We start from the raw sequence: 27,547 nt of genomic DNA on the forward strand, positions 1-27,547 counted from the left end.
AAAATTGAAAAGTGGTGTAAAGAAGGACAGGTCATATCGTGTCGTGATTTTTCGCGTCTGAAAATAAATTAAAGGAAGTTTGTTACTAAGGCGGTCTTCAGGTTACATGAGTTGTCACAAGCAAAGTTTTTCCACTACAAGACCCATTCAGCTTAAACCTTAGGGGTAGACATGTAACTTGCCTGGAATGATATTCAGATAGTTCTGACAATCCTATCTTATCTAGATGTTCCACCGCTAATTAATGGTATTTTTTCTCTATCAATAAAGCAGAAGCAGACGAAATAGGAATTTTTCTTCATTTACAAAAGTTACTTTAATTACACTATGACCATCATTTGAATAGTTTGAGCTTCTTATTTTACTTCAAGATAAAATATATTAGAAATATTAATTGTGTCCCATATTAAATATACATGGCACTATGTCCTGTATGGAATAAAGTATTGATTTGCGCGTGTACCAAAAGCAAACTAAATTATTTCATATGTTTTTTGTGTTAATTACACGATTAAACATCAGTTAATTATTGTTCACAGATGGGGTATCATTTATGCTCTGTCGGCGGTGGAGCATCTTTAAAATCCACAGGGATCTGAGAATTAGTTACAGATGATATAAATAATTAATGGACCCACCAGAGTGCCCTTTTAGACGTTTTAGAGGTCTAGATCATACTCTTCATGGTACTATATACGAGCTCGTATATTGAGTACCATGTAGAGTATGATTTTTAATCGTTTTTTTTTTATCCTAGACGTCTAAAAAATGGTCTTAGGCACTCTGGGTGGGTCCATGATTATATAATCTGTAACTTCAGATCTCCTGCCGCTATAAATTAAAGGCCCAAACCAGGAAACAAGACGACTACAAAAGCTTAGTACCATGTTACATAGAATATGTTTTGAATCGTCTTCTTTCGGTTTTCAAATTAAAATACAGCTCACTTTGATGTTTCTTTATAATTAAGTACCAAAAACTCCCTCTATTTATTTGTAACGTATATATACAAAAGATTTGCATTGAAGGGATAGTCAGATCACCAGTTTTAACCAAGTTCCTTGGCCTTTTGTTTAGAAAAACTTTATGGAGAACCCTGAAAATTCAGTGTGTTTTTCTTGTCTCGACGAGACTTTTTATATATCAACCACGGATATAATGTCCCCAAACAAGAGATCCCATAAGGTATCTTGGCGCCCTACAAAGAATGATCTATGTCTGACAATGGAAAGAGGAATCTTTTCCTGCTTTTCACACTTTTTTCAAACATACAACATATGACATTTAAGACAGATCGCTTCATTGCTTTGTGAGAAAAAGCGGTGATTTCCAAGATGGCGGCCGGTTGGCAAATTTGTTGACCGATCAGTCCCAAAGGTATTATGCACAACTAAAGCCCAAAAGGAACCTACGCATGAAATATGTAAGATATCGATCCCTTTCGTAATTTCTGACAAATAGCAATAACTATAAAAATCCAAGATGGCGGCCGGCTGGCCATCTTGTTAAACGATCAGTTCCAAAATGCAAAATGCACAACTAGGGCCCCTAAGGGGAACCTACATATGAAATTTGAGAACGATCCCTTGGTAATTTTTGAGAAATAGTGGTAACAAACTTTAACAATCAAAATACAAGATGGCTGCCTGGCGGCTATCTTGTTCACTGATCGGTGCAAATATGAAATATGCACAACTATTGTCATAGGGGAACCTACATATAAAATTTGAGAAATATCCCTTCAGTACTTTCTGAGAAATAGCGGTAACAAACTTTAACTATCAAAATCAAAGATGGCCGCTGGTCGGCCATCTTGTTGACCGATCAGTCCCAAAATGCAATATGCACAACTAGGGTCATAGGAAAACTACATATGAAATTTGAGAAAGATCCCTTCAGCAATTTCTGAGAAATAGCGGCAACAAACTTGGTAACAAACTTTATCTATCAAAATCCAAGATGGCCGCTGGTGGGCCATCTTGTTGACTGATCGGTCCCAAAATGCAATATGCATAACTAGGGAAACCTACATATGAAATTTGAGAAAGATTCCTTCAGTACTTTCTGACAAACTTGGTAACAAACTTTATCTATCAAAATCCAAGATGGCCGCTGGTGGGCCATCTTATTGACCGATCGGTTTCCAAAATGCAATATGCACAACTAGGGCCCTAGGGGAACCTACATATAAAATTTGAGAGATCCCTTCAGTACTTTCTGAAAAATAGCGGTAACAAACTTTTACTTTCAAAATCCAAGATGGCCGCCTGGTGGCCATCTTGTTCACTGATCGGTCCCAAAATGTAGTATGCATAACAAGGGCCCTAGGGGAACCTACATAAGAAAGGAGTAGTAATGATAGGACCAGTATTTGGCCTTAACCTTTCAGGCCGAAAAATATTAGCTATGATCTACAACAATTTCACATCAATAAATACTTTCATACTTGCCATTCATCAATACATAACTTTTCATAACCATGTACACGATGTGCTCCATCTATGACGTCATCAAATTGATGATTTTCCTCTTCTCGCCAAATTTTGCTAGATATTCATCATCTTTAGGTTAGAAAAGGCTTGAAATGGATTTGGCCGCCACCTTGGAGCAATTTTATATTTTGCATGGATATGCGTAAATACACGATACACAACATGAAGGCAGCCACATTCATTTTTAGAGAAAAACCACTCAAAAAGTATGATTTTTCAATGATTTTTGTGAAAAATGGAGGGAAACTGCTTGTTGATGACGTCATAGTGAACATAATTGGCACATGCGGGATATTTTCGGGACGTAATGTGTTAGCAAATGTATTCAACTGTTATATGGCAAAATATGTTGTTCTTTAATGGAGAATTAATTTTGCGGCCATATTCAAGTCTTAACGTACCTTCTCCTTTGAAAAAGATCCCTTTTATACTTTCAGAGAAACAGCAGTAACAAGAATTGTTAACGGACAGAAGGACGGACGACAGACCACAGACCAAAGGCGATTTGAATTGCCCACCATCAGTTGATGCTGGGCTAATAAAAACTAAAGGCAGTTCAGGAGCAAAATAAAAAATGATCAACTGCAGGCCTGTAGATCAGAGACTTCATTTGAAGATTATAAAGACAGCGATGCCCAACTTTAAAGCCAAACTATTAACCATAGTGTACCGTTATTCAATTCTTTCGTTGTCTATCAAAGGACCAAACTTCCTTTCTCATCTGTTGTCACACAAAGGTTTGCTATGACATATTCAAGGGGGTGGATATAGTGAAAATGATAGTAAACCCTGGAACTTCGAGGATGGCTGAACTCTGCGCATACACTTGTACAATAGACCCTCAGGCCACTTGATCATTTAATAAGAAATCAATCATAGATGTAAGAGACCTTTATAATCGTGAATGAAGATCGTTGTCTATCAAAGGACCAAATTACCTTTCTCATCTGTTGTCACACAAAGGTCTGCTATGACATATTCAAGGGGGTGGATATAGTGAAAGTGATAGTAAACCCTGGAACTTCGAGGATGGCTGAACTCTGCGCATACACTTGTACAATAGACCCACAGGCCACTTGATCATTTAATAAGAAATCAATCGTAAGATGTGAGAGACCTTTATAATCGTGAATGATCAAAGTCAATCATTTGAACACCTTTGAAGCACGTCATTTCATTATGATAAAGGTCCAGTATCTTTACCTCTCAGTTGACAGATTTTAGCCAATTTGATACCTAAACCTTGTAATAAAGGTAGGTCAAGGAAATTGATTTCAACAAACTTAACACCCTTCATCCAAGCATAATACAAGGCCATATTATGTCTTTGGACCTTTTGAAAAGTTTGATGCCATAGAGGAATGAGAGAATGACCACAAGCCAGATGGAAGATAGATAACAGACATCCCACCATGGTATAATCTCACTTGGCCTCAGGGCAGGTCTGGTAAATGAAAATGATGAACACACTCATTACCATAAGAAATAATTCACTTGATATCTTGTATGTCAAAACAAATCACAATACGGTTTTCCTAATTGTTTATTATTGTTTATGTAATGTTTCAAATGGTCACAATATCATAAATATTCAATCATTCATGTAAAAATTCTTTCAAAAATGTCATTCACGTGTCAATGAAAGGCAGAAAATTTCAGACATATACCTGGTACTACATTCTTATCAACACACACATCTTAGAGGTCATACAGAGAATCCTCAAATACATACATGCCAGCACACTTTTCAAATCTGAGCTCCTAATAAATGGCAATGTTATCATCTAAAGTTGATCATCAAGTTTCTCAACACAACTTAACAAGGTCTTTTCTAAAGGTTTGATGAGAAGATCTGTAGTTTAAGACTTTCTAAAGTAGGTTACATTATGTTGGAGTTGTCTGTTCTTTAGCTGCTTGTTCCTGCTTAGCCTTTTCCATTTGTTCTATTGCTGCTTTCTCAGCCTCCTTCATTTTAGCCTGGTAGTGTTCTGCAAATGTTGGCATCAGTCTTTGATTATATGAGATATATCTATCTGTACAGTTTTCAACACATAGTTTCTGAAAAAGAAAACAGAAAAAAATACAAACAAATAAAACTTAATAACTCATTAATTTGTATTACAATACAAGAGTTGAGACTGCAAGAACTCATCATACCATTCCTCAAAGCTGCTATCATAACATCCATTATACATGCCCAAGGTTTATGATGTATTATAAGTGAAATGCATAGGTTAATAGTTAATTTAATACAAACTATTGCAAATCATTCTCCTTCCCAAACAAATTTGATAGGAAATAACAATAAAAACAAGAGCTGTTGGAGAACAGCAAAGCTCGCTTATTCAGAAGAAGTTGATGTTCAAGTATTTACTATTTAAACATGGAAATATGACAAATTAACAGACTCAAAAAACCCCTAAAGGGCCCCAAATTGGTTGTATTATCACGTTCAGCATCCATACACATTAGGAAAATAAAATCATAAACATTTATGATGACTTAAGCTTAAACAACAGACAAAATAGAAACTTGCTCAAAAACTTTAACATGGAAATATGACAAATTGACAGACTCAAAAAACCCCTAAAGGGCCCCAAATTGGTTGTATTATCACGTTCAGCATCCATACACATTAGGAAAATAAAATCATAAACATTTATGATGACTTAAGCTTAAACAATAGAAAAAATAGAAACTTGCTCAAAAACTTTGGCATGGAAATATGACAAATTGACAGACTCAAAAAACCCCTAAAGGGCCCCAAATTGGTTGTATTATCACGTTCAGCATCCATACACATTAGGGAAATAAATAAATAAACATTTATGATGAGTTTAGCTTAAACAATAGAAAAAATAGAAACTTGCTCAAAAACTTTAACATGAAATGGGACGCCAACGCTGACGCCGAGGTGACAACATTAGCTCCCCCTATTCTTCAAATAGGCGAGCTCAAAAAAAAAAAAAAAAAGGCAACATATTGCTGTCATTTAAAGAAAGGTAGAATCTCCTTGCAGTTTTAATCATTTCACCACATACAATTTTTTTTCCAATTTAAACAACTCTAAAAGTACAATGATTTTCTTGGATGCAAGTTTATTAGGGTAAATAAAATAAATATATTCTGTATAATAGAGTTATCTGCCCTTCAAGACAAGTATTGATATTTATGTCGTGTGTGCGAGCATAATATGATATTTTTTTTAGAGAAGATGTGAGTTCACTCACAAATAATGTAACAATTAATACCTTCATGTAAGGGAGATAATTTTTAATATGCAAAGATAGGGCGTCACCTAGTTTGACAATACTTGATGCCTTTGTAGAAACCTGTTGATTTTGGATTCCTTAATTGAATGTGAATGTAACCCTAGGCTATTTATAATGTACATGTATCTGATAACTTGTTATACAACTGGAAAATCATTTTAGGATAAATGCACTGTTATTTTTATATTTTTATTTCATAGAAGTACAAAATTAGCAAACACCAAAGAATTATACTTTGATACATACAGTGATGAAGTGTACTTATGAGATTACCTCCTGTGCTGACAGCTTACTGGAATGTTGTAACACTGCACAGTTACAGAAGCATCGCTCAGTCAGGCTTGCATACATCGTTAGAAATTCTCGTAACTGTAGAGACAAAAACATCAGCCAATGTAAAAAAACGTGTTTTTTTTTTTCTTCTCTCTATCTCAATCTCCTATATTAAACCAACACTTTAACAATGCTGACAATAGACATATGAATATATGAACATACACATAAATACAGTAGAAGTATTTACCAATCTTTGGCTGAACCTTTGGACTTATGGACTTTATCAGACCTTTAGACTATTTATTTCATCTTTACACTACTCAAATGTATATATATGGAATTATACATTCTGTACAAAGTAGATCTATCTCATGCATCTCTGATCATGTATCTTTTATAAATTATGAATTAGTTTAAATTTTAGCATTCTTGAAGTGAGGACCTTTATTGAAGAGAAGTAAAAGATCAATATGTGTTTAAAACTAAAATTCTACATTAAGCTCATTATCTTCATTTTTTTTCCTTCGTTAAATTTTGCAGCATTCAAATGAATATTGTTACACATTTTCACATATAGCAGGAGGTTCAAACTATTGACGACAGCCAATGTACAATTAACTGTTGTGACACGTACAGCTTAAATCCAACACTGTCAATCTATCATCAGGGATTGGTTAAACATGTTTATTTGTTGAACATAATTACATATAGTATATACATGTAGTATGGTTGATAAATGTACTCTATATTCTATCAAATTTCTGTGATTATTCTACTGGGTGACACCCTTGTATCCCTACGTCCTAATAGTCCGAAGGCCCGTTAGTCCGAAGGCCCAATAGTCTGAAAGCCCGTTAGTCCGAAAATTAGTAAATATTGCGTGTTAAATACAGTTGTTATAATTAACATACAGTTGTATTTTCACGAAAACATTTTTTCCGCACTGCTGATCTGACAATTTCTATGGACGGCAAGTTGTCATTTCTTCATGGAGCATTGCAAGGTCAAAATAATAAAAAAAAAAAACAAAAAAAAACCCCAATAATGTAAGAAGTTTATATGATATATTTTATAAGATATCTCACTAGCATACGTTCTATGAATTATCTTACAAACATACAAGCTTTAAAAAACGTACATGTATTTAACGACTTATTTTTGCGTTTCCTTCCCCTTTCTTTGACTTGTTTATTGTACCCTTAATGACGGAAATGGCCCACATAAGGATATTTTGGGGAGAGATGTTAAACCGGATTGCATTGTACATATAAAATGCGTCTACTCTTTAATACCAGACACCTTTACATACTTCAAGATTATGTTTTTTTTTAAAATTCGCAACATTATGTTTTTTTTTAAAATTCGCAACATTTCGTTGTTGATTATCTTTTGCCGTATCAAATCTATAGTCACATACATGTAAGTATACCTTAAAGGCCCAATATCCGTATCTTTTTTTTTTTAAACATCGCTAGGTGGGTCCAACTTAGTCAAACAAGCCGAAGTTAGCCGACATTGTAACGTCGTTGCCAAGAACGTCATGTGACTACCATAACTACGTAATGTCTGTCCGAACTCTTCCGAAAACGGGTCATGAACTTTCCGACTTCCATTCGGCAATAATCGTAACTTCTATGGCGACCAGTTTAAGATGAAGGCATGGTTACATGTATCGACTTTCAACAACTGTTGTACCAAAGTTATTAAAAAAACATTATAAATATTCTTTAATATATCTTAATTTCAACTACATCTACAAATATTAACAACATCGGAGTCGAATTTAACTTGAATTTTTGTTGATAGTTACGTATAGTGGGGCTTTAATAAATTTACAACAAATGTTTTTCATCAAAACTATAGTAAACGTTTGTTTTATTTAGAGTACGGATCACATATAATTTCCAGTTACATTATCTGTTTTCGGACTATCGGGCCTTCGGACTATTGGGCCCTCGGACTAACGGGCCTTAGGACTAATGGGCCTTCGGACTAACGGGCCTTCGGACTATTTGGCCGTAGGGATATAAGGCAGTCACCTTCTACTGTTGTTGAAACAGGTGATCGATACAGCAAACATCAGAAGCTTTTACATCAGTCCACAGGGCCTCGTTACTTATGATGATATATATAAGATAGGTCACGTCTATATGTAAATAGACGTGACCTATCTTATATATATCATTATTAGAAACGAGGCCCTATGATCAGTCAAAACAAAAAAGATATCATCAAAATGAAATTCTGTAAAAAAATATTGCGCTGATTATTTGACCAGTGTTATTACATTTTGCATATTCAAGGCAAACGCCTCTTTCTGTGCATTCTCCATCTCTTGTTTTCGGTTCATATTTGATTGTTCTCCTTATCCCATGACTAGTCTAATAAAAATAAACGTGTGCCACACTCAATGTCAAAGCATTCAATGTCATTTATGAGCTGCACACACTCTCCCGTGTCCTCAAATCACGGTTGCGACCACGATGCATTATAAAGGTTGTCCTAAATTTAGTACCAAATATTTCCGCGATATCATATAGCCGGAAATATGGCAATTTGTATTTATGATTTGTTAACTTCGTCGTTTAAGGTTATCTATTTATGTTTCAAAAGAAAATATTAATACTATTTTGCAGTTTAAACCTAATCGAAATGAATGAAAAAATTGAAATTCATTGTATCGAATTCCGGAATCATTATTCATTTTGTATTTTAGAATATCCGTAATAATTCTTGATGACGTCAGAATCGACAACTTGTCAGGACACACAGACAGACAAGTAGCAGAAAGTAAATGTCCCGGAGGAATTTCGTACGAAAGGTCTGTTATCTGGTTACCGTTTTATGATTGTCAACGAACTGAAGCACTGATACGAGTACGACATGTTTACAATGTTTCTGAGCTTTACCAACAAGTTCACATTTGCTTATAATCAGAAAATAGGATGCAGTGTTGACACGCGTACGACTGCACAAACATGCCGACGTCATGTGCTTGTCCTAATATTTATTTCTGCTGTCGTGGCCATTGGTATTTTTTATAACCCCGTTCAAGAATGTTATAGCTCACTGTTCATCTTGACTTAAATCCATGTCGTTTTAACATAAGGCCTAAATGTCATAACAACCAGTAATGACTCTTTTGGTAATTAATTTATCGCCTAACGTTAATTATTTACAGCTGGCATGGCCGATTTACTTTAAATTGTAGAACAGTTTTCTAAAAATAAACAATCCGGTCGTTTTTGCATCATCAGCATTTCGATTAGTAACTGAGATGCCATCATGCCACCTTGGTCTTAGCCTATCTCTACAAGCCATATTGCTGATTCAAGTAAATATTTTTATGTACAGTACTACCAGTACTACTAGCATTATATGTTTTATTTAATTTTCTGTCAATAAAAATGTTATTACATTATCAAGGACATGAAAATATCCCATATGAACTTATATTGATATTTTTGACACAACAAAAAATTAAACCCACGGAATGTAAGTTACCGTAAACAATGTGAAGTGGAATATGATTGACCATAAATAAGTTTAATGGAATATGATTTACCAAAAATAATGTAACATGGATTGTGTTACTCAGGTTCTTCATGTATGTATTTACATACTCCAACAATGTTAGTAGAGGTATATATGTCCCATTAGAAGTTTCTCAATATCAACGACTTATATTATTGGATTACATGTATGCAAAGTTTTAATTAATGTTGAATGTAAATTAAACATTGAAAGATGCTCCATCGCAGACAGAGTATAATGATATTTATTATTTGGATAATAATTGATGTTTAATGTGTATATATAAGTCTCATACACCGATTCTGGCATACAAGAAACTCTTCTTTGAAGGAGATAGAAAATGTTGATACGGTCATGTGACCACGAAAGATTTAGTGCACATTTTTCTGTCGTTGCGATGACATTTAGAAGCAAAGAATACGAATGTGCGAGTAAAGCTCATTAACGGTAATATTTACACAATAACAGAAGTTACATAAACTGTTATGTTTTGTGTTTCTTATTTGTTCTTAATTTTTTGGAAGGAAGTACTCTGGTAATTATAAGTTCTGAAATATTTGATTTCTGACTGTTAGGTGGCAGCTCCATTTGATGCCATAACTTATATATGATTACATGTCATTTCCTTGTAAAGTGTCTAAGTGTCTGAATTATTTTTTTATGCATATTTAAATTATATTGAATGCAATATGTTTTTATAATTAATGTTATGTGTTCCATCATATTATGCAATTTCCCGCCAGTATACAGCCATTACACTAATCCAATAATATTAGATCTCGATATTGAGAAACTTCTGATGTGCAATACCGAGTTGGACACGACGTAATGATCAAAAGTGTCTCGTTGTGCTGTACCTCTAACATTGTTGGAGTACCATTACACATGCCGCCATTTTGTTTCAAATGTGCCTTAAATAAAATCACATGGTGATGAAAGTTATATGATTGACTGAACGTTGTATTCCGGAAATTGAGTATTAACATAAGAATATATAAAATCATTTATTTTGCTTTTGTTGTATGCACAATCAGTACCTCATAACATTCTATATAGGGTATAGGGTCAAGGATTTTTTTCAGGATGCAATTAAATATTTTAAATAGTTTTATATTGAATTAGTAAAATAAGAACCTCAAATTTTTTAATGCTGGTAATAGTGTAAAGTAAATTTTATTACCAGCGTTCAAAATTAACACCTGTCCGTCTGCCCGTGACTGACAACTTCATAGACGGGCTGAAAATTTTTACCATGTAGCTGGTCCTTTGACCAGCAACTTTTGGTCAGATATATATAGAGATTATAAAAAAATGGCAGTAGAATTGTAGAAAGGTGGAAGATCAAACTGTACAAAATACTTTTTTGTAATATTCTGGTTTTCAGTCAATTTTGTTAAAAGCGCATGATACTTAACTGGATATGTAGACATATTTTAAAATACTTTTCTAGTAATTATTTAAACGGTAAGGATGAATTGTAAGGAGCAGTAACTTTCAGTCAGGACCAGTAACTTTTAGGGCCAGTCGGTTCTTAGGACCAGCAGGAAAAATCCTTAAGGGAGAACACTGTTTGTTACTGAAGAAAAATATACTAATTCATCTACTCCTGTTTTTAATAGATCAAAATTACCATTCGTCATGACCAGCAGTGCAGTATCTTTAACCCTGCAATTAAAATTGATAATAATTTTGATTACTTCATCCAAATGCATGCACTTGAAAATTTACATAAAGATTTATCTTTTTCAGTTCAATTCAACGTGAAAAATGGCTGACCAGAATGCAGTTGCAAATGGAGGTGGGGACACCATACAGGATGATACATTCGAGATGGATCTTAAAGAAATTCTGGAGGATGGTCCTAATCTCAACGATATGAGCAACACTGTTCAGAGTGGCTCGCCCAAAAAAATTATCAGTAGGTCTTACAGTGGAAGCTCTATGTCTGCTGCTAGCTTTGGAGCCACTGAACCACGACTAACTCGGTCATTTACTATGCCTCCTGGTGTGTTCTTCTTACATTTTACACTCTCTTAATCATAACCATAAATTAATACATATTTGCTGTCAATATATAATTGACAATCAATGCCGTTATGGAACACAAAGTTTATAAAATCATTTAAATTAGAAATCAAAAGCCTGATGTTCAAATTTGAATATCTAAATGATTAATAGAAATTAAAAAAAAAACACCCTTTTTTCAGCAAAGAGAAAAGATTTAAATAAAAATGTAATTTCAAATGATAAAATAGAGTCCTTCTCATTTTCGGTGTTTAAAAAGAATATGCAGACAGCGTAAACTGAAACCCTGATACAACCACTAATTTTGGACATGATATTAACTTTCATTCTTTCTAAAATTTTGGTAACTGCTTGGTTGTTGTTAATTCAAAAGTTAAATAGTCAAGCTATATAAACAGATCCAGGCAGATATTTTGTTTAACTTGTAAGTTTGTTGTTTTCCTAATTTACTTTTAATTAATTATATAACTTGTTTGATTTGTGTCTCTTTGCTAATTTACAGTTTGTAGTAATAGTTTGCTGAGTGCTTTGTTTTTTTGTTACAATTATTTTCATTATTTGTGTGAAAATTGTATTTCTTTGCTTAGATTAGGAGTTTTTCATGTAATTTTAAAAGCTTCTCCATGTTATAGTTTATGTTTACACAGATATAAGAGGAAGAAGCAGTTTTGCACCATGTTTTCTTTTGAAATTTTTTAAAAACCTTTCCTTTGACTTTGAGCGCTGTCTTTTTATATACTCAGTTCCTGTGCAATATGCTACCCAGTGCCCACTCTGCAAATGCTACCCAGTGCCCACTCTGCAAAATGATCTTTTCCCCAAACTTTCTGTATCACCATGTACTGTATATCACACATGTCATTATATGCACTGTAGTTAGTTTAGTTGTTGTATCTGTTGCTAATTTCTGAAAGGTTTGTCATCAGTTAAATCAGTGACAAAACCACTATATTCAATGATCTGGTGTTTGGCTTGCATATTTTTAAGTTTATTCCTATTGTATAGTTCTATAGGGCAGATATATTAGGACAGGAGAGTGAGATTTTAATTGTAAAAAATGATCACCACTTACATTTGGAAGTGCAATTCAAGTACCACGTGCACAGGTACTGTGTACTTGTGTTTAATAGGAAAAGTAATACATGTAGCTGATGAAGGTACATATTAATTATATTGTATATCTTTAAATATACAGTATACTTTCTCCAATTTATTAATTTGATATATGTTTTCATTTTCTGACATTACAACATTCTGTGAAAAATAAAACAAAAATAATATTGATTAATTAATTATTTATTTTTGTCTGATTAACTTAGATAAATGTTGAGGAATGTAAAACCCTGATCCCTCCTAATGGTTTTTAATGCCATACTGTTACATTTATAGTTGTGTATCATCTGTGACCTGCATGTTAGTAGCATATGGTTCACTGTACTAATATTGTCAAACCATACAGGTATATGTTATTGTTCAGAGACAAAGTGATTTAGAGATAGTACATGCTGGCACTGGTGTAGTGATCCCTTTAATACTCCATAATCCTTTTATCAAAACTTGTTGCACACAACAAATGACTAAGAAATGATAATTAGTCAACACGTTATATACTGTCTGGTATGTCACTAACTGTTGTGTTATACTAACTGAACAATATTGAATTTACTGCATAAAGAATTTTAGACTTTTGCTAGTCAGGCATAGGCTATAAAATTATGCTAATCTTCCATATGCATACAATCTTCAATATGAAGGTACAAGTTTTAGGACTTTTTGTGTATCTTCATATATTTATAGAGCTCAAGCTGTATTGTAATATTGGTTTACATACATGTAGTCATTTACTGTCAGTAATAGTGCTGAAGCTAATGGCCACGTGCACCTGTATGCTATTTATGTGTACAGCCTATTGGTACTATTAATCTATTGTAAAAGTAGAATTAGACTGCCTCATTAGCAATATATTTAGCTCATTTAATATACTTTCAACATGTTCATACCAAAATGTGTGTTGTTGCGATTTAATTCTTTAACTTTAACATTTAGTTTAAATTTAGAAAACATCATTTTGAATTAGTAAAAATTCAGATTTGATATCTAATTTTTGGAGAAGGAATTCATGATTAATTTTTTAATAAATTAATATAGATATTCCTCTTTATAAATTGAAAAGAAGTTTTTAATTTGACAAATGAAAAGTCAAAGGTGTAAGTCTTTAATATAATGGTATCTGTTTAGGTGATACAAGGTTGAGTATACATACTCAAGTATACTTTAAACTACTGCATATTATTCACATGTGATCTCTTTAGTAAAGGTATGATTGTCATTGAACTGATTATTTATTTTCTTTTACAGCTACAAGCAATGTTCCTTTATCTAGTCAAACACCAGCCCAAAGTAATGGGGACTTCATTCCTAAGACTGTGTCTGCAGCACAATCTAAACTTGAATCTATACGACACTGGAGTGTGAACACTTTCAAGTGCACAAAGCAGTATTTGTCAGAAAGATTAGGAAAGGGTTCAAAGACTGTAGATTTGGAGCTTGAGACACAAATTGAAGTTCTGAGAGACATGCAACGCAAATATGCTAATATTTTACGTCTGGCCCGTGCCCTTACCAATCACTTCTACCAAGTAGTGCAGACCCAGCGAGCCCTGGGGGAGGCTTTTGGAGAGCAGGGACAGAGAAGTCCAGAACTACAAGAGGAATTCTCTTACAACTGTGAGACGCAACGTGCACTGGTTAAGAATGGAGAGACATTGCTAGGTTGGTATCTAGACGTATACATGTGGTGATTCAGTATATTACCACATCTATACTTTAATTTAGATATGAATGACATATCCTTTATAATAATTAGAAGGTTTTCAATATTAATTGGAATAATTCACGTACTATGTGATACTTGTTTGTGTGGAATTATTGTTTCTATTGGTGATGGAACGATGTCAAAAAATGATAATCCTGTGCTAACGTCATATCAGCGAGAAGATTACAAGAGTAACCTTCCATCACCACTGGAGATACTAGTAGTCTAGTCCCATAAAAATGTTATCTGGTATCATGTGGTACACAAATTAGTCCCATTGTAAGGTTACATTGAGCAGGCCCAGATTCTCAAAATCAAAATGCAGACTTAAGTAAAAACTTTTAAAAGTTTTTCTCCTTATGTAACATACATGTATGTGAACAATTTTAACTTAAGTCAATTTATAAGTTTGTTATGAGAAATCTGGGCCAGATCATCCAATTAATTCCTTGGTTTATTATAAAATCAGATAATACACTGTCTCTTTCAGTACTGTGGTAACTATGAAATATAAATGAGTCTTTTAGGAATACTAGAGTAATAACATGAAATTGGGCAAGGAGTTATTTAATTATGTTAGTCATGTTTGCCTCTGCATGGTCCGCGGAAATGAAAATATGATACTTTTTAGTTGTTTAAATGTGTAAAAAGTGTAATATAATTTGCAATATTTATGATGTAAATTATATGACCGGTTAGATATATTAATATATGATTTATTGTATAATAATATTTTATATGTAAACATCAATTTTAAAAGCAACTATGTGTTCATTAATTAGGATATATTTGTATCTATACATATTAATTTGCTATTATGCTGTTGTAATATAGGTGCTATGAATTTCTTCACATCGAGTGTCAACACATTATGTAATAAAACAATGGAAGATTCACTGATGACTGTCCGCCAATATGAACATGCAAGGTAAGATTTATAACAGTATTCTACCTTCTCTCTCTGCAAAAAGAATACCAGTAGGAAATAATGTTATTTTAATCTGAACTAATAAGGTAAAATACTTCTTAGATACATGGCCTTATTAATGGTGTTCAGTTTAATTGAGTTTGTGGAGTATCATTGGTTTAGGTTGTTTGACCAATTAATTGAGGAAGATATCTGTAATCGAGTTTCGTCGGAATTGTCTGACATCATGTCATAGACAAATTGTTGCAATCAATTGCTTGTGTGTGTTTTCGCTTATATCATTTTAAATATTAAGCATCTAAAAAGCAACCAGAGAACATGGTAACTTAGAGTTTGTACGATTTTTTCTGGAAAAAGTTACACAGTCTTCAGTGGGACCATAGAAAAATATAATTGATTTTAATCGATCATTGATTGGTTACATAAAACTGACGATCAATCATAAAATTGCAACTGATTCCCAACACTAGTCTTTATAAAAACAGAAGAAAATGTTAGTTGTTAATTTTTAATACTGTGTATAAGAATTGATGAATAGGATATATCTGCAACAATTGCAATCATGAATTGCATTTTTACCATTAACTGGTAATATATATATAATGTATAATGAAGGTGATGGAAAAAATACAAGACTAAGACTATACAAAGCTAAACCTTGTTGTATAGTAATACCAGTAGTTCAAAAAGTTGAATAAAGAAAAGCTGCAATTTTGTCTGGGTAAATCAAACTATTATAGCAGGAGTCGCATGTTTGTTTACCAACTTGAACTCTAATAGTTCAACTATATACATGTACATATGCAAATTTACGTTGTTGTACTTTGAAATTACATGTTGTAAACATCAGTAAGCAATAAAGATTGCCCAAACTATTCAGTTTATTAACGGATCTGTTCTGTTACTGGTGTATTTGAATTCTATTTTTGTTGATTTTTCCTGAACTTTTTGTCCTCACCAGGTTAGAGTATGATGCCTACAGGAATGACCTTGAAGTACTACAGTTAGGCCCACGAGATGGTGGCACTGTTGCCAAGATGGACGAGGCCAAGGCGCAAGTTTGATGACTATAAAGTGAAATTTGAACAACTGAGAGCTGATGTTACTATCAAACTGAAATTCCTGGATGAGAATAGGGTATGTTAGTGTGTAGCCATGGTAACATTTCCATCTCAATTACAAAAGAAATTAAGATCTCAATTACAAAAGAAATTACTTTCCATATTCTGAAAATAAAAAAAATATTATCTTTATTGCTTTCCTGAGCTTTCTTCGATTAGTTCTCTTCTACTTCTAGAATATAACTTCCCATCACTTCATTTGTAGCTCTTTTGCTTCTGAAGCTCTTTCATCTATAAGCTGGAAGATATTCTGAAAATACTTCTTAGAAGAGTGTAAATCGAGTTGGCTACTTGCATTGGCATTATGCAAGGGAAATAACTATAACCAAGACGTCATCATTACTCCATTTGGTTTTACATCACATATTTAACATTTTAATTTTCTATTAAAACTTTTGTCTTTTAAGAGGATGATAAATTCAATATTCCAAAATCAATTATACCTTTCTTTTCGTTCATTACTTTGGGGCTTTTGGGTTGAAAGAAGATATACAAAGAAAATATAGAATTTAGAAATTAAAGCATTGTGAATCTATCTCAAAATAACAGTTTACTTGTTATAAATTTGTATTAACCTTGACATTTTAGGTAAAGGTGATGCACAAACAACTTCTACTGTTCCACAATGCTGTGTCTGCCTATTTTACTGGAAACGATGCCGCCCTTGAAGCCACCTTGAAGCAGTTTAACATCAAACTTAAAGGAGCTAACACAGAAAAGCCATCATGGTTAGAGCAGTGAAAAAATCGTCATCAGTATGCCCGTATACACCTCCATAATAATCACACATCGTAATCATTGTTTCAGTAGGTTAATTTATTGAGTTTCTTATCAGTATAGATGTCATGTTTTATGTTAAAAAAGCAAATAATCACTATTAATAATTTTGAAATACACTGAATAGCTGGTTGTATTTGTAGTGCAAAACACAAACAATTTTAAAAGCATTAACAATATAATTATAAAAACAGTTCTACCTTGCTTCAAGAATATATCAGTAAATAATTTACAAATTTATTTTCAAACAGATCAAATAATAATGAACCAGTTTGTTTCGTGATTAAACTGGTTGAAGCCTTGAAGGGGCTAAATAGGGGGAGGTTTTAAGTATTGGCTTAGCAAGTAATAAGGTGAAACAAAACAGAATACACATGATTGATGTTTGATGTCAGAAATAAGAAAATAAAAGAAACAAATCTGTCTTGAATATGTATCAGTCAGATTGATTTACAAAGACGTACAATGTACATGTACATACTGTCGATTCTGAAAATTTATTTACATTGGTGAAATGTATACAGATACATATGTAATCGATAGATAAAATTTGATTTTCCAAACTCTGTTTTATTTTGTACTAAAAATTTATTTACATTGGTAAAATGTATACAGATACAGATACATGTGTAATCGATAGATAAAAGCTGATTTTCCAAACTCTATCAAAGTCGTATCGTAAGGTTTGATGTTAATATAGAGCTAACCAAGTTTTAGATCACTTGATACAGATTTTTTTTTGATAAAACTGATGTTGAATCAAACAACATAGGGACCAAGTTTTACAGGTTCTTACAGCCATATCTAATTTGCCTCGCTGCATCAATTAGTATTTTCCAAAGTTTTAATAGAGGCATTCATATATTATTTGCTTTTAATGAGTTGTGCAAAACAGAAGAGATCATTATTTAAAAGGGCTATTTTGTTCATTTTCTACCAGTTTGTATTGATATATATATTAAATGGCCTAACAAAGATGTAGGTTCAACTCATATCTGTTGTAGTTGTTTGCCTGTGGCATAACAACTGGTTTTCGTCCAGTTTTGCAGATCTCAATATTAAATTCATGGCTTTGCACCTCAGGACTTTTGCATAATGAACATTTAATTGCGTCCATTCGTTCTGCATTTAGAATTCTCTCTTCATCAATTTCTTGAAGGTCTCAATTTTCAATGAAAGTTAAGACCGTTTTAGTTTGTTTCACATTTTCAAATATAAGCCTTATAAGGCTGTTTGTTTGTTTAGATATGAATAATTTAAAGATCGTTTATTACCAATCCTATAAACAGTAACATTTTGCAAAGCACTTTCTACAAGAAAAATCGAGGCAACTTCCATGTCTATTGAAAAGGTCTGAGGAAAATAATCTTAATAAGATGTACGATAAATGACTGCATCCAAATGTGAATAGAATCTGCAAGTATTCATTCACAAACTGGTTGTGAGTCTCTTGTTTGTGATACTTGTATGTGTTAATTCATACAATTGTGTTTTTATGTGAATATTTTTAACACCTTGTTAAGCTGTACATTTATTGTCAGGTCACTATGGCCAATTATAAGTGCATTTTATGTACATATTTGTCACTTTGAAATCCTGTTTGTATATATATGGCATCTACTAAATGTAAATCCTTGCTTTTGTTGAAATTTATAAGATGTCTTCAGTTGAAAAGAGAGTGAAAATGAGAGAAAGAGAGATAAATGAGAGAAAGAGAGATAGAAAAAAGGAAATTAACAGTTATTGTGATTTTTTGTCATCATTCATACACTTGAAATTGATTTTAATTTCTTATGTTCAGCATTTGTCAATGGTTTATAATCTTTTACCATGTATCTGTTTTGTTGATTTTAATGTGTCATTGTGTTTTCTATTTTGTTTTTGTCAAAAAAACATTGTATATAACTGTATGTATTGTGAATGTTTAGTTATTGGAGTTGTCACTTTTATGTACATACCCTGGCAGTGGGTACCAAATGTACTGCTCGATATAAATACTTTTCTGTTATAGCATATATTACCATACTTGTATGGTAACGTTAAGATGCTACAAAGGACATCTGTGGTTCTTTGAAATTACTAGCCAAAATTAATGAATTGGAAAAAAAAATAGTTTAAGGACTGCAACATTTATTAGTGATATAAACATGAATTTGTTATTTATGGTCTAGTGTTCTAAATAAAATATCAGAAACTTACTCAAAGATGCTCTTAACTCTGACATATTGTGACACAACGTTAACTTGATTTAAGAGAGCTAGCTAATATCACACTTTAGAATAGACAGTAGTAAAACTTAAATTCAATTCTGTGCAATATCAAATAAAATATTTATTTCGTCCAATTGATTCTCTATTTATTCTCTAGTATATTGGTTTGTTATTGACCATGTGAAGCTAGATGATAGCTGGGTTGTGTTATAAATACTTTTATGGTGATGGCTATACTCATTGTCTATATTAATTATACTATAAAATACTGACACTATCGTGTGTGTGTGCATTGTCTTTCAATTTGCCATGTCAAACTACTTTCCTCTCTTTACATATACACTTACATGTTTTAAGATGTTTCCTGAATTCTTAAGTTAAAGTAAAAAGAAAATGGAAATTTCAAAAGAGCGTTCAGTAGTTTTAAAGTCTGTAACAACTTTTGAACTTGATATACTGTGACTATTAAGATAATCTAAATACATTTCTTGTCATTTTTAAGTCAATCGTATTTGTTTTATTTATTATTAGTTTACTTATTTAATGGCAACTTAAGTGTGAGAATAGTTTGTGTCAATTGTTAGTTTATTAATTGTGTTTATTTCTAACCTACAATACCTGAGTGATGTGTACAAATTATCAAATGTGTATCCAAGATACCTACTACAAAATTCTATTCAGGGTTCCTATTACTCTAAATAAAACTTTACTTATTTAAATCAAATTTTTTCACACATTAAAATTACATAAGGAGAAAAACTTTTACTTTTGTTCTGAGAAATTGGGGCCTGAAACATGTATCATAATCCATTTATCAAGTCAGGCAGAGACTATTACAGTAAAATGTTGATCACTGTCCTGGTTTGTCTTACTACACTTAGTATTTATCAATAACTTACATTAAGTACTTGAAATTCAAAGAAATCCAACCCTTAAAAGACCTGTTTTATTTTGGAGTCCTGGAGTTGATATATATTTTAATGGACAAGACCTAAACTTAAAAACAACCATTGCAATGTTGTATAGCATATACTAGCATGTCATATCCATGGGACCACAGAAGCTGTTGATTAACTGTAAATACATTTGTATCTTTACATTTTCCTTTTTAAAAGGAAGTATATTATCTTAATGCATGTGTATCTACATGTACATTATATTCATACATTTCTTATGTGGCGCCTTCCTATTTCATATACATTTGTATCTTTGGTGTCTATCAAATGAGTTTACTTAAGCAGTTGGTACTACATAGGGAACATCTTCTTTAATTATTCTATCCATTGTCCTTGGTTTCTCTTATGTGGGATGTTTGGATGTGAAGAGAAAGTTCTAAAGATTAACACTTTAGAGTAGCATCAGCAATAATTAAATTTACTGAAGAACCTTACAAGTTCTAATAAATCATCATAACATCATATCTATTTGTCAATTTTAGTCGAAGTGTTCAATATGTGGACAAAACTACAATATCCTACCATAATGGTAAATGTAACATATTGTATGGCCCATAGTGTTGTAAATTATATTTTAAGTATACTGGTATCTAATAGGATTTTAAAAAAAACCAATAGATTCTGTAAATAATATAAATCAAGCAATGTGACCAAGTGGTATTTTGTAGCTTTGGTATTCTAGTGGTTTGTCTTGGTGTGGGTTGAATAATATATAGCATAGTTAAGACTTAGGATTTTTTGAATGCTTAGATACAAAGTCCATAATAGTTTATGGAAATAGCTTATATTTTCAACAAGATTGCATAGCAACATTGCAAAAGAAATATCAAGACATTTGAAATATTTTGCTTCAAAATATTTACTAAATACAGTAGAACAGACAGTAATATGTACCCTGTTTTTTTAACATTTTCATTAACCATGCCGTCAAAGAAGTTTTATTAGCTGTTAAGACTATAGACAAAGGTCAGATCAAAGCTTAACATATTATTCATGTTCATTGGTTATTTCATTTAAATGCAAAAGACTCTATTATTATTGCATTATTTTATGTTCATCATAATTTATGCAGCTACATGTATGTGTAATTGTAAGAATTAGAGGGGAAATTATCATCTTTAACTCATTTCAAAAGACTTCTTTAATCCATCATTAAAAATTAAGTTTTAGATGATTCTCGAGAAGATTGTGCAATAAAGTCATCATTCTGCTAGCATTGAAGCTGTTGTATCCATGTCATTGTCTATATAATGGTGCAGGGGTTCTATCTATTACATAATTCATAGACACCATTACAAATAGCAGACTTGCAGGTCATGTATCTTGTATAAGTATGCGCCTTAGAGGTTAATTCAATTCGGATAAAAAAAACTCATTTCTGATTTACTTTATGAATTTTCTTGACTAGGTCAATTAAGTTGTACTAATTATCTGGTTCTGCTGGTTCACTGGAATCACTTCACCGTGCTGTACATGTATTTATAGATGCTTGTGAAACTATAATATCACACTTTCCATATGTATAAACCATCCATGTTATTTAAGGTCTGTGAAATACACCAAATGAATTAAAAACATGAAAGTCAATGATTTTGTACAAGTTGTTTATTCAATTTGATGTTTTCAAGATAATGTATGGTTAATGTCATTGTCAACCAATATGGTTTTGTCAGAAACACTTTCTGATAACCAGCAGACGTCATGTTAGCTACTGGTATTGGTCGCGACATAATACCATGCCTCGTTAAATAATATCTGTTCATGATCACTGCACAATTAATATTTTTACGAAGTCTTATTGATTTGTCATAAATAAATTATTTCAGCTATTGTAATCTTTGGATGAAACAGACTAAGCAACATCAAATACATTACACAAGATATGTATTTAACTAATTTGTGATAAACATTTAAACTGTCAGTGTCGGTGATATAATTTTACATGCTGAAACATCCCAAGCTCCATACTTAAAACGTACTTCTGGTCGTCCAAGTACGTAATATGACTTGTAATATTCACGTCACATTTGAGAAACTGCATTAATGTAGATAAGCCCAAACATGTTCCTCTTCCGACTTAATTTTAATTGTTATATAACACAATTCTTAATTAGTTCAATCCAATGTCATTTCACTGTCTTGCACGAACCCAGGGCTTGGTGCTCTAGCGTTTGCCACTGTCCGGTTGTTCACAAAGTTTGCTGTGTCTAAAAATCGCTCTACACAATTCACCAGACAATTGTTGGTACGAGAATCCATCTTGTTACTTGGCTTGTCCATACATTTGTCCCAACATTTCTCCGTAAGTTCGTGCACCAGGTGGTTAAATCTTTGTTTCTGTTGTTCTCTCATTACAAACTGCTGAAGTTTCGGATCAACCATTCCTTGATTAGCCATATTTTCTATTCAATAACTGACTTTTACAACGTGATAAACTGATGACATGTGCCGGGGTGTGACCTTGACTTTTTCCAATCATAATCATTCAAACGCTTCTCACATGGAGATGTATAATTTTAAACCCATATTTTAAATGTATCCGGATTAAATGACTAAAACTTGGAGCTGGTGTATTTTTTTTTCAGCACAGAACAATGTATAGGAAATCAGAAATACATGTATGAAACAATTAGTCTAGGGAAAATGAAAGTAAGATTAAAAAAAATCTAACTATACATTCAAGAGTTTGCTCCCTTGTACTGAATTATTGACTGGCCACGCATCTGATAATGTAATATACAGTCAAATATGGTAAACAAAGAACTTAAGCTCCGAAGAGATTGTATTTCGACATAACATAAGTAAAATTATAATTATAAATATACATACTGGGATGCAGATATATAAAAGACACAAAAAATACAGGCAAAAGCAAAAACATGTGGCAACGAGATACCACAGCATGCAACAAATATATACGATATATATTATAGATACACGAGCTGCTGAATAGAAATAAAACACCAGAGGGTGTCATGTACATAAATACTAAATATCAAAAAGTAAGAATCGACAGAATATACACTAATATAGTGTGATTTAAAGCTGTTTCCCTGATGTTAATATTTAAGAAATAAGGATTAAATTTGTATGCAGTAGAAGCTAAAAGTTGTACAAAGATTTAGATACATACATAAAAGAGTTATCAGTATGCAAAATTTCTATGACACAGGTAGTTGTAACAGTTTGGCCCATCCCACTTACGAAGCAGCCTCCGAAAATCTGCGTAGTTATCCACCTTACGCAAGTTGTTTGGGAGGCTGTTCAATATGCGGGATACCTCGTACCTGAATGACATTTTCTCAAACCTAGTGGTGCTTTCCTTGGCACATGAGCTGTATTTTCCGACCTGAAATTATACGAGTTTTTATTTGTATTGATAGTATTACAAATTAATTCGGGGCAGTTTTGTTAAAAATCTCAAAAACTTCACAAGCCACGAGTTTCATCCTGTGAACATGGAGAAAAGATCGATTTGATTTTATCAAATTTTAAAAGCTTGTCTATATCAAGTTTCACAATATCTTCATAACAATGTTTTAAGCCTGAAATAGTTAAAATTTCAAGAGGTTTCTTTCCTAAATGTTGTAACATATCCAGTGGTGTGTTGTCGGATAAGATACCGGGTATTTGTTTCACAAAGTTTCACAAAGTATTAGTTTCTAAATTGCAAACCGGAAATTGTATAAATGCGCACATGTGGATTACGCATCACTTGAATTAAGTCAGCCATGTTATTCAGTTTGAACGCTGTTGTCCAGTGATGATTTCTACTTGTAAGAAGACTAACAAGCTATTTTCACGCGTGAACTAAAACATGAAACATGGTGTCAGTAAGTCTGAAACGAACGCAGAACGTTTTGTAAGTGAAAAAATCGTCGTAAATAGACAATTTTTTACTACGAGCTGTTGCAGTTGTTTTCGACAACGTAACGTAGTCATATAAAATAAACAGTTTCGGCCGGAGAATAGCTAAACTGAAGTTCAAATCGTCACAAAGACATTAAAACAACAAAATAATGGCCCTTGAAATGATTCTCCCCACCAAATAAAATAAACATTTCGTCTAAAACAATCGCATGATTGGACAAAGAGGAAAGAAGAGTTTTCAGTTGTTTTCTGACCTTGCCCTAAAAGAAACGGAAGAGACTGGGAAACTCAAAATGTTCAAATACCTCATTGGTTCCGATGGAAGGAGACCTATAATAAGAAATGGGATAAAGAGGAAAAGGATAGAACTATGAATGATATCCTGACAAAGTTTGAAAGTTTCTGTTAACCAAAGAAAAACGAGACCGTAGAAAGATTCAAATTTAATATGCGGATACAGAAGGGTGATGAAACGATGGAAAAATTCATAACGGACATAAAGACTCTGTCTAAATCATGTAATTTTTGGGGAGTTAACCGATTCGCTCGTCCGCGACAAAATTGTGTATGGTATAAATGATACACAGTTACGCGAACGACTTATTCAAATAAGCGATTTGTCAATAGACAAAAGCCGAAGAGTTGTTGTTAGGACAAATGAACTCTTAAAGCGAAGCGTAAATACCTTAGATAAGGCTGGCGCAGCTGCGACCGTACACAAAACTAATGTGAAACCGAAACCAAAGTTCACCGGTACTAGTAGTACTACTAAAAGTCTGGGAAAACTGCCATTGTACATTTTGTGGATATGAACATGAACATAAGAGAGAGAAATGTCCAGCATTTGGAGAAAAAACATGCAGAAAGTGTAACGAAGAAAATCACTTCCAATCAAAACGTGATGAACTTCGAAAACAAAAGTCCAAAAAGAAAAAAAGTACCCATAGAAAAAGGGTAAACAAAAGGTGAAATTATGTTGTGGAACATGGTGATGATTTCCAACTCAACGCTGTCAGAGAACACAATGTGTACACGGTAAATTTGTCCAAAGACATATGAGCGCGGCAATAGACTTTGGTGAAAATCGCACATTATTCTAATTAGACACAGATGCTACTTGTAATGTAATCTCTCGAGAACTTGTTCCAAAAGATGTTCAACTTAAACCGACGTCAAGTGTGCTCAAAATGTACAATAAAACAACAATCACGCCATTAGGAAAGTGTGAAATCGAAATCACTTATCCGAAAAATGAACGACAGACATACAATCGTCAGAACTTTGTTGTTACTCGACTCAAATGTGTAACACCACTACTCGGACTATTAAGTTACTAAAGGAAATAGAGCTCGTGAAAGGTTCAATACACGAAAACATCCTGTGGATCGCGGACTCTCCCGAAAACCGCCTATTCTTGTAGATGACATAACAAAAAACATACGCCGATTGTTTTCGAAGGAACTCAGGAATATTCGAAGGAACAATTTTCATCTAGTTGTTGATCCGTCAGTAACACCTAAGGTACACTCCCTCCGCGAAAAATCAGTACTCGTCGTTAAAGAGACCGTTTCTGAAAGCAGAAATTCGACAGTTCTAGATTCTCTGGAGGTACCTCACCCTGGTAACAGAACCGAGGCACCCCTGGGTGTCAAGTATGGTGACAGTTGTGGAATACCAGACAAACTTAGAATTTGTATAGACCCGAAAGATCTCAATCAGGCATTGAAGCCATTAACCCCTACCGACCATCGAAGATATCTTACCAGACCTCGCACGTGACGAAAATATTCTCTGTTGTCGACGCACGGAACGGGTTTTGGCAAGTGGAACTCGATGACGAAATCTTCATGCTGACATACGTTTAATTCCCCCTTTGGCGTTATCGCTAGCTTCGCTTACCATTTGGAATCCCCCTGGCCCCAGAGGAAATCCAGCGCCGACAGAACCAAGCCTTCGAAGGCTTATTCGGCGTCTGTAGTATCGTCGACGACATATTGATCTACGGAGAAGGAGACACTGAGGCGGGAGACCATTATCGACCATGACAAAAAGCTGTGTGCTTTACTAGAACGGTACCGTGAAAAAGACATAAAGATAAACAAAGACAAACTCAAGCTTCGTAAGCGAGAAGTGAAATTCATAGGTCACTTAATCATCGCGGATGGCCTGAAGCTAGACCCTGAAAAGTGAGAGGCCGTATTTGATGATGCCTAATCCGGACAGATGTCGCGGGAGTCTTTCCGTCGCTTTATCGGATTTGTGAACTACCTAAGCAAGGCCGGGCCGTGGGTGACAAATGTGAACCCGTTGCGAAATTGGACACTTCAGGACGCTGAATTGGTGTTGGGATGGACGTTCATGAGAAAGCAATGAAAGAAATCAAATGCTTGTGAAATTCGAAACATGTCCTAGAGTCATACAATGACAAAAGGAAGAACTATCCATACAATGTGATGCGATCTGAGAAAGGTTTAGTGTGCAGCGATAATGCAAAATATGGTCAACTATTTGCCTATTCGAGCCGGGCGCTAACGGATGTCGAAACGAGGATACGCTCAAATCGAGAAAGAGCTGCTAGCAGTCGTGTTTTTTGGGCTTGAAAAGGTGATCACCAGTATGCGTTACGGTACGATTCGTGACAGTACAAAGTTATCACAAGCCACTGGAAATGGTAACCAAGAAATCCCATCTTGTGTGTTCCAAAGCGACTACAACACATGCTTCTACGATTACAGACGTACGATTTCGACATCGTGTATCACCCGAGAAAAAGAAATGTACCTTGCAGTCACTCTCAGCCAAACCTACCTGCCATAAACAGGTGAGGGAAAACGCGTCTACGTTTATCAAGGACGTTGAATCTATAAACATGGACCCAGTTTTTACCGATCGGCGAGAGAGAAAACTCCCTGAAGGGAGACGGAAAACGAAACGACGAAAACCTACAAATCCTCCATGACGTAATATTACAGGGATGGTCCGAAAAGGTCACACTCTTACCTGAACAAAGCGAAACCCTATTTCAACATACGGGATGAACTATCTCTGTGCAAAACGGTATCATTCTTCCGAGGCGAGCCAATGCAGTTATCCCGGTGTATCACTACGATCGACGTGCGACGAGAAAATACAACTCGTCACATATCGGCATCGAGGGCTGCCTACGCAGAGCGCGGGAAATAGTTCACTGGCCAGATATGAATGCAGAGATACGGGTATTACATCGGATAGGTTGTGACCTTGTGTCGGTCATTTGGCGAATAATCAGTCT

At 33.7% G+C, this 27,547-nt stretch overlaps 2 protein-coding genes across 2 annotated transcripts; one reads left to right on the forward strand and one right to left on the reverse strand.

Moving 5' to 3' along the window:
• Window positions 1–4,017: 4,017 nt before the first annotated feature.
• On the reverse strand, window positions 4,018–8,506 carry LOC138311995 (mitochondrial import inner membrane translocase subunit Tim9-like). The gene is made up of 3 exons (XM_069253095.1): window positions 8,328–8,506; window positions 6,038–6,133; window positions 4,018–4,550 (listed from the first exon to the last, which is right to left on the reverse strand). Exons 1-3 carry the CDS (start codon window positions 8,388–8,390, stop codon window positions 4,377–4,379), a joined length of 333 nt encoding a protein of 110 aa, XP_069109196.1. The 5' UTR covers window positions 8,391–8,506; the 3' UTR covers window positions 4,018–4,376.
• A 170-nt stretch (window positions 8,507–8,676) lies between these two features.
• On the forward strand, window positions 8,677–21,993 carry LOC138311993 (arfaptin-2-like). Its single transcript, XM_069253094.1, is given in 7 exon segments — window positions 8,677–8,861; window positions 11,324–11,579; window positions 13,958–14,371; window positions 15,249–15,342; window positions 16,304–16,394; window positions 16,396–16,479; window positions 17,052–21,993. Coding segments are annotated over 6 exon segments (1,074 nt in total). The 5' UTR covers window positions 8,677–8,861; window positions 11,324–11,341; the 3' UTR covers window positions 17,205–21,993.
• The last annotated feature ends 5,554 nt before the right edge of the window (window positions 21,994–27,547 follow it).

This window comes from Argopecten irradians, unplaced genomic scaffold, assembly GCF_041381155.1.
Source record: "Argopecten irradians isolate NY unplaced genomic scaffold, Ai_NY scaffold_0181, whole genome shotgun sequence".
NCBI lineage: Eukaryota > Metazoa > Mollusca > Bivalvia > Pectinida > Pectinidae > Argopecten > Argopecten irradians.